Source organism: Anopheles arabiensis, chromosome 3 (assembly GCF_016920715.1).
Source record: "Anopheles arabiensis isolate DONGOLA chromosome 3, AaraD3, whole genome shotgun sequence".
NCBI lineage: Eukaryota > Metazoa > Arthropoda > Insecta > Diptera > Culicidae > Anopheles > Anopheles arabiensis.
The window spans coordinates 54,293,444-54,306,584 of NC_053518.1; the positions used below are offsets into that span (position 1 = coordinate 54,293,444).

The 13,141-nt window shown below is 33.7% G+C and overlaps 1 protein-coding gene across 2 annotated transcripts; it reads right to left on the bottom strand.

The window, feature by feature from the left end:
- Positions 1-1,016: 1,016 nt before the first annotated feature.
- On the bottom strand, positions 1,017-11,215 carry LOC120904040. Of its 2 annotated transcripts, XM_040313757.1 has the most exons (4): positions 10,871-11,215; positions 4,528-4,647; positions 2,123-4,462; positions 1,017-2,032 (listed from the first exon to the last, which is right to left on the bottom strand). In XM_040313757.1, the coding sequence occupies exons 1-4, from the start codon at positions 10,883-10,885 to the stop codon at positions 1,814-1,816; spliced, it is 2,694 nt and encodes an 897-aa protein (XP_040169691.1). In that variant the 5' UTR covers positions 10,886-11,215; the 3' UTR covers positions 1,017-1,813. The 2 variants fall into 2 exon arrangements, with proteins under 2 accessions (XP_040169691.1, XP_040169692.1); XM_040313758.1 differs by lacking the exon at positions 10,871-11,215 and having other exon boundaries at positions 2,123-4,472; positions 4,528-4,622.
- Positions 11,216-13,141: the final 1,926 nt, after the last annotated feature.

A 13,141-nucleotide genomic window follows, 5' to 3' on the forward strand; every position in this document is an offset into this window, starting at 1 on the left:
CAGCTAGACAAATACTTTTTGGACTGACTGTATATTGGTGCAGTGAACTCAATTATTCCTTGATTTGAGTTCAAACAATGTCACAAAGTAATTTTTTGTGTAAATATTCACGAGTTTTAGCATACAGCCACAATTGTTAAAGCTATGGCAAATTGCTAGGAACACTATAGCCATAATTGGTACCTTGAGATGCAATTTATAATTGACTTTTTCCAGTATTTTATTAAACACTGTGTGAAATTAAAAAATACTCTCATGTTCTACACATTGGAGGGTACAAGAAAATATATAGACTTTTGACATTTTTCTCAGTATTTATTTTTACAGGGGTTAAATCGGTATCTTGATGACATATTATAACCATAATTGGTACACTTACCCTAGATATCGACCATCAAAAGAACACGGAAATGCGAACGGAATGTCACGATTACAAATCCGAGATATTCAGTTGGAGGATACTGAAGAACCCAATGAAATTCAAAACATTCTTAAAATCCAACGGAATAACGCATAAAACAGGAGCTTCTTACCATCCCGCAACAAACCCTCATGATTCAGAAACGGAGATGGTTAGATCTGATAATATTAATGAAGATTTAGCTCGTGGAGAAAAATCTCAAACTCAAGTTAGGAGATCAACAAGAACTCTACAACTACCAATTCGATACCGTGATTCTCGGAATTATTACTTTAATTAAGAATGTAAATATGAGTTGTCTTTCACACTTTAGTAAGTAATCACTTTATATTGTTAGGAGGAGAGAGTTGTTATATACGTCTGACTGTTCATCGACAGAAACTGCTAGCTGGGTAGCAAATGGCTGTCAGTGGGAATAAACGGCACTCTGTGTTTGAACTGCGAACTAAACACATGTGTCTTCCTTCCACGAGTTATAACACGGATATAAGATTAAAATCTATTAGAGCGGAAAATTGAACAATAATAGGCATAAATACTCATAAACATTAATTGATTTATTTCTCATGCATAATAAATGTTCCCAAAACATGAATTGGACAGTTCGATCGTACAATTTAGCAACACTCCTTTATTATCATATACCAGGGCCTAACACAAACATGTCTCAACAAACAAAAAGGAACACAAAATCATTACGATTTTATTTGTATTGATGCTAAATATTACTTCTGTCATGTCTCACGTTGTAAAAGGTATTATAAGATTCGATTCCTGTTTGGTTTGAAGTAAATGTTTCTGTATTGTGTATGAAAACATTCAATAGAAATGATATCAACACAATATGTACACACTTATCTATAACATAGTGTTATCTAATAAAACAATTGTGTTATCTAACATAACAACAACAGTCTGGTAATTTATGATTATGCATCCGTTTCGTAATTAATCTGAATTCAGCTAACTGTTTATTATTGCACATCTCCCATTCATCACATCATATCTTATGAACTAATCTATAGTAAAGAACTATAGGCTAATTTTCAAAGTTAAATATTTTCTTTGAGAATCTGTTAGCACTTGATAAAATTTCTAAATTGGAACCTCGAAAAATAAAATAAATTATGAAATCAGCGCAGGTCAATTTTCTTATATTTATTTCTGGAATTTGAAAGATTGGTATTCGTCTATTGGTATTGGTTCGTATATTGCTCGTAACGTTTTATTGTCTGTTGTATATTGTAATTGTAACTGTAAATATTTTAAATATTCAATATTCAAAGTTCAACAAGATATTCAAAAGCATGAACAAAACCATTTTTCATGCATCTCCTGCGTCTAAAATCGATTATTGGTAGTCATTAATCTCTCTTCTAATCTTAACATCTACTAACTACTATGGGAGGATGAATGCACACTTTCATAAGAGACATCTGCGTGGAAACCCTTGGCATCGGCAGTATATCGTACATTTTGAACTCGGCCATCTGGCAGTAAGGTGTGATACTCACCACGCGTTACACCGTTGTCATGATTCTGTATGTGACCAAAATCATTTCCTGTATGAAAATCGCGTACTCTGTATCCGAAAGCATATCCTTCGGAATTCTGAAAGATGTACGCAAGATGCATATTGAGTGCATTACATTTGTGATTTAATACTGGATTTAACCTGTGTAGTTGTACAGGTTTACTTACTATTACATCATAATGCTCTTTTCTGGAATCGTGATAAGTATGATGCTGTTCCAGGTAATGGCGCGACGTTGATTTATCGTTAGGAGAGTCAGGTGAGCTATGGCCTTTAATGTGGCTATATGTGTTTGTCTCGTGACCAGCTTCTGCTTCATTGAATTTCTGATGTTCTGCTATTCTAAATTGTATTGGTTTCTGCGATCCAACAAAATTTGATGCATAATTAGCAGTTGCAACAACAGGCCCTATAAATTCAGAATCGGAAACATCTGTAGTTTCTTCCTGAATCGGCGTATATTCTTTCTTCAAATCAAATTGTAAATGAGGATCTATTTGCAATGCGTGATGATAATTGTCGTCGTAAATAATGTTTGATTCATGATTGACTTGTATCGATCGATAACTCGGTCGAAATGGTTTTGGTGTCATAGTGGATGTTTCCGGAAATGTTACTGGAGCTGTGCTATCTTGAGGTCGATGCTGTTGGTCATTTTGTGTCATTGAAAGAGGCGTATGCAATAGTTGATTTAGTCCCTTTAATTGCGCGTTTGGCTGTTGTCCAATTAAAGCGGATAAGGCTGCAATATTCCCTTGAGAAGAATTGAATTCATTCAGTTGTACTGAGGATGGTTGTTCTGTCTCAAATATTTGATTATTTTTGTTACTATCAAAGTAATGTTGTGTGTGAGATTCTTCTTTATAATCAGGCACTAAAACTTTCATGTTTTGAAATGAGTGAACTGGTTCTTCTATGGGTTTACGATGTCCATATTCGACTTTGGTTGGTCCATAAACTATGTCATAGGTGCGATTAATAACACTTTCTTTCCTAGGGTTTGAGATATCCTGACCGTAAGAGATCAAAATGCTAGGTTGCATTGTTAGCTTTGTACGCTGTTGTTTCATTTGCTTTGATACTGGTATCTCTTTAATAACGTACTGAATCTTCGGTCGTTCTTTTATGATCACTTCTTGTGGAATAATTGATACAGATGTTCTATAACTGTCTAGGTCAGATAGAGCAGCTGGTTCTGTGTTTGATGAAGTAACAGGGGAAAGTAAATCCTGTTGACGATGATAACCTGGTGAAAGTTCATTCATCTTGCTTTGTTCGATAGACGGCTTGAAAGTGTTTACATATTGTGAACTTACGGCCAGCGGCGAGAGTGGAACTTTTTGGTATAAACGTTTCGGTCGTTGCAAATCAGAGAAGGACCACCAGGTTTTTGGGATGCCTTGCAGGGAGGAGTGTTTTGTATTTTTTAAACTGATAGTGTCCGAAATCGTTCCCGATCCTGTTTCCAATGGGTTACTTGAAATAATATCGGTTTGACCATTTGGTGTTTCTTCTACCACAGGCTGCTCAATGTATGATAGGTTAATATTTGGTTTTGGCGTTGTAATGAATGAATTTTTAGTTTTCGGTTTTTTATCACCAAAGAAGTATTTTGATGTAGATTGCAAAGCTGCTGTTTTCAAAATCGTATCACCGCCTTTTCCATTAATGCGCTCATTTGCTTTAATTGCTATGTCTATGGCTTTTTGTATACCAATAGGAAGATCCTCATAATTGGCACTTTGCTTTTGTTTTTTCCCTGTGATTTTAATGCGTCGAGACTCTTCAGAGCTCATATCGCTAGCATCATCTTTATCCATGGGGTCTATGCTTTCCCGTTTTTCCTTCTTAGTTGCTTCATTTTTCTGTACATTTGCCTTTGGACGTTCGAATGCTTCATCAAACACCTTTCCACGTCTGTAAATATCCGATGACGTAAAGGGGTGTCGCAAATTTTCTGTTACATTTGCTTTGGCGTTTGCATAGCCATTAGGAGTCTTGGCATCTTCCAATTCGAATTTAAAGTAATCGCGTGGATCGGGACTAGCTGACCGTCGGTGTCTAATACTTGTCGTTGAATTAGCGTTATTTTTCAATTTTGAAACTACTGCATCGCTTAACTCAAATCGTAATATTTCTCTTGGAATTGGTTCCATTCGTTTCTCCTGTTTTTCTCTTTTTGTCCGCGATTTTGAGCGATGTGAAGCGTGTAAAGGTGAGTCATAGTCAAAAGAGTAAGCTACAGCATCTGACAATTCAAACTTGATCATTTCTCGTGGAACAATATCTATCATTTTCGAGTTTTGCACAGCTAATGGCAGATTACCCAATCGTTTTGTACGTACTGATGCTAGTTTACCCATGTTTTCGATACGAACACGGTCATGTTGTTTCTCTTCTGAGTTTTGGTATCGCTCATGAGCAGCGGTGTAAGCAGCGATCATTGATGCTTGTTGAAGTGGATCTTGCATTTGGCGATATTTTTTCCTCAAGTATGCCTTCATGCCCTAAAAAAATCTGAATTATTAAAAATATCATCAACCCATTTCTTAAACGTAACAACGAATCTTACGTTCCAGCTTTCTGTTGTTGCCAAAAAGGATGCATTTGGACGGCCTAGCTCATATACATCTTCGAACACCGCGGCAGGTGATCTACCAGCCAACACTGCCAAAGGTATTAATAAAATCAGCTGAAATAAAAATTCACATAAACAGATCATTAAAATAATCTTAGATCATATGCTTTTATCAAGGGTTTCCCACGTTATATTGGTTGATTCCCATGTTTTTTTGTTCCCATGTGTTCCCACGAATTTTTGTCCATTTTCCAGAAGTTTTTGGTTAAATTGCATTGATATCCGATCGGACAAGACCAATGAATTATGGGAACGAACCAAAAATCTACGAGATACGATGATTAGATCGTGAAACAAGCCCAAAGAAATATTATTATTATAATGATTATTATTATTATTATTTATTATTATTGTTATCTTTTTTATTATATATTTTTTTAAATCAATAAACTATTTAAAACATAATTTATTAAATAAAGTCATCTAGCTTTCTAGAGTTTCTATAACCACAGCAGTTTTACAAATCTATCGTTTTAATTTATTTAAGATAAGACGTTCTTTTTATCTTTATCTAACGGTTTAAATGGTACAGCCGGTCTCCTAGCAAAAAATCCTAGCAATATAGCTGGGCCGTAATAATAAACTAAATAATAATAATAAATGCATGATTTCAAAATTGCTCCCGTGGACATCATATGGTTACGGAGGTGATAAAATGACTGTTTATAAAGCACCAAATAGATACAATAATTAATTATAAACGTGCATTTTAGCAATATTATTATACCAATCGATCGCAACTGCACCTGTTTACCTGTTAACCTGTTAATACCTGTTTGTTAATTTTTTTTTCACGAACGTCAAATTTTGTCACTTTTTGTCAACTTTTGTCAACTTTTTTTCCTGGCTGCTCCAGGTTACGTAATTTTTACAAAAGTTCAGAAACGTGACAATACTTCATGTTTTGTAAAAATTGTCAGCATTTTTTTACCTCCATGGCGCCGCGTCTTTAGACGTAACTTGCGAGAAGATTATGCCCTCATGTTCTGCAATCGTTTGAGTGGCGCAATAACATGCAATGCAATTAAAATGGACTCCATCAAACATCAATTATGTCATCTCATTTTTCTGTTTGTTATTTCCTCAGTAGCAGAGGAAGAGGGTACAATGAACGATTTTTGTTGTTAAACGTAGACGTAAATGCATTAAATGGATAAACAAAGCGAAAGTTAAGAAAGTCGGCAACGATGAAGGCTGCTTCTTTAATGAACTCTGTGATTCGCATTATAGCGTTGACCTTGACCCTGAATAAAACAAAATATCCAATATCCAAACATGCACTCTTGACGGTTTGACCTCAAATGCTCAATTAGTCAAACAATACTAAAAAGCCCGAAAACATCGATGTCAAATCGATCATATTCAGATAGACTCATCTAACATGTATATGAACTTTATTGTAAAAAATGAAAACATGTGTTTCAGAAATTGCTAATTTTTTTTCAAATTTTGTACATTACATGTTTTTAAAGTCATCTTGTTTTTGAAATTATTGAGCTTATTGAACTTATTCTATTGACATATTATGGACCGCTAACATATTTAAGTTTATTGAATCAAATATGCATCAGTTGCTCACTTAGCCATATACATTGTAATTTTAAAATCTTCCGGTTTCTTGGTCATATTACAGTCAGCTCTCTCTTATTTGAGAGCTGATCGGACTGTCATTAGAGGGGGCTTCAAATTAAAGAGGTTGAAAGTGAAAGAGAAGTTCATACAAACCAGAAAGAGAAAGAACATTAAGTTTGCAACCTTCACTGTTGCGGAAGGGAGCTGCGATCACGATTGCAAATTTGAGCATACACCATTCAATAACCATAGCGACAATTTACACAAATAAGAGGGCACGGATTCAGAGGTTTTCCATATAAGAGGAGGAAAAATGTACTTAAAATCAAACGACTGTCAATAATGTTCATATTAGAGAGGGTTTTCAAATAGGAGAAGTATTAGATTAGAAAGAATTCACTGTAATTCAAAGCCATTCAATGCAAAACATTTTAATAACAATCTTGTTTTACTTTTTTTCGGTGGTATTCATCGAAAAGATCACTAGTTCTAATTTTGTGGATATTTGCAAAATATAATGTCAAAATTCAGGTGTTTAGTATCCAACCCTCGCAATGTTTAACGCAACCCTCGCAATGTTTAACGGGCCGACACGGCCCGGCCCGACGCGAATCTCTTGTCTGCGGTCCTACGTTTTATGACATCGTCCGATGTCGTCCGGTACGTGTAGCTTGGCCGTTATAGTTGAGGGTTATCAGCAGATTTTAAATTATTCGTTAGTCAGTTGCGTCAGCATATTCGAGCTAGTTCTACGGCCCAATTTTAATCATGTGCAATGTAAGCGTTTAGTTATTTAGGCATACTACCCGATAAATTGGATTTAAATAAATAAATAAATAAATAAAAAATATCAACAATATTCGAGCAGAATATAGCATCCGAAACCTAGTTATGTTTAGCGGGGTTGGTGCGAGCTGGGATCGAATCGGGCCAAGTCTCACCAGTGGGTCCAGCAAATTCGAGTCAATTGTAATGAACAGTAGATGCGAAAAAGTATAAGCGATACCGACCCGTTGATGTAGCGAGTTCGGGTCGGGTCATGTCTAAGCAGGTTCAATACCCAAACTGAACTAGCACCAACCGGTCGATGTGCATTCTCGCACCTACTGATGAACATCTGGTCATGAAATGAATAGTATGATCCATCACTAACTAGTGTGACCATTCTTTTAAACAAACTGTTGCAAGTTCATCATTACATCGTATCGAGAATCATTTTCTTGTGGCCCGCCAAGACGATTAGCTTATAAAAATGTGGCCCGCACATCGAAAAGATTGTTTTACTATGAGAAGATGTTGCAAAAGACATAATTGTTTTTCATTAGCAATTTGGCTTGGCCGTTGTAAAGGAATCCAGCATAAATGTATCTTTAGTCTGCATTTAGTATTAAACTTTAGAATTTGTTTATTTTATTAAATCATAATATATACAAACATTAGGGGAATATATGCCCTTTCTTAAACCGTACGACAAATACGTCAATTTTTCTGCTCGATCAGTGGTTAATTTTTTACGTGTTTTACTGTGCATCCACTCAAATTTGTTTAAAAATGTGTCAAATGTTGTTAATTCTGTTTTATGCGGTCATGTTAAGTATAAACCAAGAAATAATAACAATCTCAAAGTTCTCAATTTGAGGAAAAGTTTTTGCTCTTGATGATTAAAGATATTGAAAACTTAGTGCACACTCAGTTCATCCTTTTGAAAACATTGAACAATTCGATCTGATTGCACGACATCTTCAATCGAAAAAGTGATACATAAAAAAATTAAAGTGATAAGATATGTGTTGAATCGTAGTCTCCTTAGAAATAAAATAAGTTCATAATATATTTAGGTAAAGAGACCATGTAGGGAAAGGTAGGTAATGACGGACACTGCGGGTAAGACGAATACTTCTTATAAATGCATGAAAAATGTAATTTTCGAATAATGCAACAATGCAGCATCCAAACTGGAAGTAAAACAACACATTTGTTGTTTGGTTTTGGAGAACAGTTTTGGTATAATATATGCAAAATTGGTTAAATTCACGAACAAAACAAATTTTCAATCGTGCGCACCCTTGTGGATCTAATTTGACTGCTGCGCATCTTAAGATCTAGAACTTGCATTGTTAATATTTTCGGAAGTTTTATTACTCGCATGATTATTAAGCAAAAAACTGGGGAAAGATAAAAAATGAAAGCAATAAAAAATATTGTTTTTGGTGGTTTATGAATCCTGACACCAAAGCGGGAAAGACGGACACTCTGTCGTGAGGAAAGATGGACACCGATTTTATTTATTTATTTTACTTCGTATATCAATTGGTGATGAACAGATTTCATCAAACATCTAAAACAAGGGTATTCCGAAGACATGAATCATCCAGAAACAACAGAAAGTATTAAAATGAGTGAGAAATGAAACACAGATCAAAATAATAGTAATGCGTTATGCTGCACGCTCCTTACTGATTAGGTACTTCACCAAACTAAATATCATGCCTCGTCTTCGACAACTTTAATCAACAAAAAGAAGAGGCATTGGTATGGCATCGTTCAGGAATAGATGAGAGTTTCTATGGTATTACAAAGATCAAAGGTTTAATATTAATAATACTAATAAATAGTTAATTTGAATAGACTTGGTGAAAACTGGCCTTGACCTATTTGACCAAGTCCATCAAACGTGCTAGGGTCTTGGACTTTAGAAATTTCCTAAAGGAAAGGTCTAAACTGTTACAGAACAACATGGGAGCAACGTCCGCTGTTAGTGCTCAATATTTCAAAAATGCTCTAAATTCTGCATTCAATGATATGTTAGAAACGGTGCTTACAATTCCTAAATTCGTGGCTGAATGAATCGTCGTTGGAGTTGGTTTATGTACGTGCCGGGACGTGGAAATCAATGGGATATATTAAAATACTATAAACTTCAATTCCCAAAGTTTTCTACAGGTGTTCATGGTGTTCATCTTTCCCATATCTTATCCGATATTTCCCATATCTTATCCATTATGTGTCCATCTTATCCGAACATTTCAAAACAGAACGACAAAAAAACATGTTTTTATTTCATGAAGAAAACATCAAAATCGATAGAAACTTGAAAGATTCAACACATTTTTCGATAAAACATGAGTTTAAGATAATGTATGCACATTTACATGGTCGTTATATTGATATATTCCCAGGTTTTTAAGATTGTCCTTAAGGTGTCCGTCTTTACCTACCCTAAGAATATGGAAAATTCTGTTGTATAACAATTTTCGAGATAGATATTTAACATATATAAAATTTCATTCAAAATTCCATTCTTTTGAAATTACCTAATATTTTCCTGTTGAATATAAATTAATATCTATAGTTTTTCCAGCATCTGAACCACTCACTTCTATTATTTTTTCAGATTTTTATTTCATCATAATTTTAATTGAAAAGTGTTGAGTTGAATTATTGAATTAAAAATAGAATACATTTGATTTTTTTTAATCATTTAAATATTTTATGTATTTGTAATATCGTTAGATTCAAAGATATCGTTTTTGAATAGTCTTTAAAAATTTGTTGGGATGCAATATATTTTAATTAAATTAAGTAATTTACTGGAAGTGTGTTATTACCGAAGGTTATCAAGTAAATAAATGTTGAAATGTCAAATTAAAATAGGTGGAAATTGATAAAACTGATATTTTAATTTTATTCCAATATCAAAGAACACGACCCAGGTCAAACTTTATGATATGTTTTCAACAACAAAGTTTATCGGACATTTATGCATACATCTATCAAGCGAATAAAAAAACAGAATCTTGTTCCACTACGAAACATATAACACAGGCCAACACTCAGACATCCTACAAAATGAGTAAAATTGTTACCAATGATTGGGTTTAACATCATATGCATTTCGATCTCAGAAGTGCTATTACATCATCCATTAAAGCAAATGTGTTGGCAATTTTTGTTTCTATATCTATGCACATTATTGTTCATAACCTATCTTGTTTGCTTTACATTGCTTACTTGTTGCTGGTTTCTGTGTTAAGTGCATGTGAACCATAATGAACAACCAAAAGAAACCAGATTTTTTATACCTCTTTATGAGTTTTTTGACTTTCCATTTTACACTTGTTCACAATTTTTTATTTTATCTATTGCCTTATAATTATGTTTGCTTTAAATATCATCTAATGAATTATCGATCGTATGAATAAACTGAGGTTATAACGGGATTATGTTACCATTTAACCTCTTAGTTCCTTGGCCTTTAAATTAAATTTTATATGTGGTATAATATCACACTAATCAAAAGTAACTATGGTTTTTGATGATGATCTAAAGCAGGGACCTCCAAACTTTCCAGCTCGCGGGCCGCATTGCTTCAAAAATAACTATATTGAGGGCCATTTGACGCTACCTTTAAATGATGAGTGAACGTTTAAATCTCGTTTTTACAACAAAATACTAACGATACTAGTACAGTTTCGTGTTACTAAAGCTTTATTTTTGTCTAAGAAAAGTAATAAATACATTTTCATTAGAATAAGTCATAATAACGTAATTTTTATATTAACTCTGGCAAAGTCATCGTGGGCCGCATTATAAGCTCTTGAGGACCGCATGCGGCCCGCGGGACGTAGTTTGGAGACCCCTGATCTAAAACATAATCGTTGCTTGTTGGACAAATTTACACTATATATGATATAGATTCACTTACACAGTACTCCCTCATGTCTTGTATTGATTCTAGGTACAAATGGTCGATGGTAGATGTTTTCAAGTGTTTTGCAATCTGTTTACTGCTATTTTCACCCTTGAAACAAAACCGGTTTTAGTATAAAGCACTGTTTAGTATGAGTTATGTCACTTTTACAACTAAACGAAATTTCACGTATTCATAATTTTTTACGTTTTTATCATTTCTATAGAATTATTCCATGTTTCTGAAAAAGTTATACGCCAGGGTGAATTCGATAACAATAAATAACATATTCAACGAGTACACAAAAAATCAACGATAATATCAGTGTCACTCAACGAACCGTACGCGTTTACCGCCAAGACGGAACTGGCGATCAATGAAAGAAATGTTTACTATAAATTGTTACTCTCTCCATTTTCATGTCAGTGTGAGAGAAGCAGCCTATCCACATGATTCGCGAGTACTCAACATGCATGTGTTGTGGAATTGTGTTACCATGAAGCCACACACATTCATACAATTTTACTCTGCATGTCATCATCTTTGGAGCCTCAACTATATTTCATCCTCAATTGCAATTCCGCCGTACAACCTTACATAACATTCTCTCATGTTATGCTGCGCTGAGTTTTTATTTTAAACATATTGAACTTTCTCTCAATATATCTTCACTCTCTCTTCAGTTTGTATAGGTGAGTTTGAATATAGAAACAGAGGATACAGCTAGTTTCCTGTACTCGATAGGTATCGGCAGCATATATTTTATGTTTTTTATCATCAACTGTATTGCTCCACAAACATGTAGTTATTTAAACAACAATCATTGAACAAACAAACAAACAAGTTTTACCTAAATTACAAAAAAACTTATAATATTTTTTAGCAAGTAATGTCGCATTGCACTGGTGCACTATCAGAGCCGACACAACAAAACAAAAGAAATCAAAATTAACAACGATAGTTTTTGGTGACGTGCAACGTTTGCAAATGATTTCTCACTCTCTCTCTCTCTCTCTCTCTCTCTCTCTCTCTCTCTCTCTCTCTCTCTTTCTCTTTATCTCTCTCTCTTGCTCCTTCTCTCTCTCTCTTTATCTCTTTCTCTCTCTCTATATATATTTCTTTCTCTCTCTCACACTCACTCTCTTTGCCCGTTATTATAATAAAAATAATGCATATTTCAATTAATAAAAATAACGACGAGCCAAACAAAGTAAAGACTATTCTCAAAAATTCATAAGTACGGAAACTGACGAACTTTTCTGCTTATTTTCTATATTTAACGATGGGTTCAATCGCATTTCTTCATTTAAATGGCATTTTGCGAAACATTTGTACAGCTCCGCAGACCAAAGCTATGTGCAACATATTAGAATAAGTTTCTATTTAAAAATTAATTTCTATCTGGACTGTGTCTGTTTATATCACCGAGCACAAGAAGTTAACGAATTACAGATTCGAGACCACTGATCTACTCATGTGTAGTTTTCAAGCAATATTTAAGAGAAAGGAAATTTCGCATCGGTTTGACGTATGAATGTACTTGGATAAATATTTGCAAACAAATTAAGTTGTGGTTGCAATAAATGTTTTTTTAACGTACCTTCTGAATATTTTTTTTTATATTTTGATTGAACTCATTTTTCAACCATAATTTTGAAAAACATTTAGCGTACTAACACGAATGAAGAGAAATGTAATTTACAATTAAGAAATTTATATTGAATCTAATGTCTAATATATTTAAAATATTATTATTTATGTATCATTTATTACACTACTTATTTCTACTACAACAACATCTAACAACTTAAAACTAACATTGTTCATAAATGAAAAGGATTCTGGCAAAGACGAAGGAAATATTTGTATTTATGACACCGTTATGGACTTATAAAATAACTTTAGTCATGTTGATCATAAATTATATATTTATTCCAATTAATAACAATAGTTTTTTGTTGCATTTCGTGCTGTTCTCATTCCAAATAGTTTTATTTAATCATTATTGACAATTCTTTGTATAGTTTTGTTATTTCATTTAAACTGGTATATCTACATTTATTTAATTTATTAATGTCTGCATATACAACCGAAAACCTTGCTAATTCATTAATGCAGATGTCTATGTCATATCTTTACATATATGTCTATGTCACCAACAAAATTTTCTTTTTTATCTAAATTTTGTAAAGCTTTTCGTGTGAAAACTTTTAACAAATGAACATGAACATAAACATCAATCATCCTACCTATTCCTCCTTACCTTAGTGGAGCGAGGACCTTAGT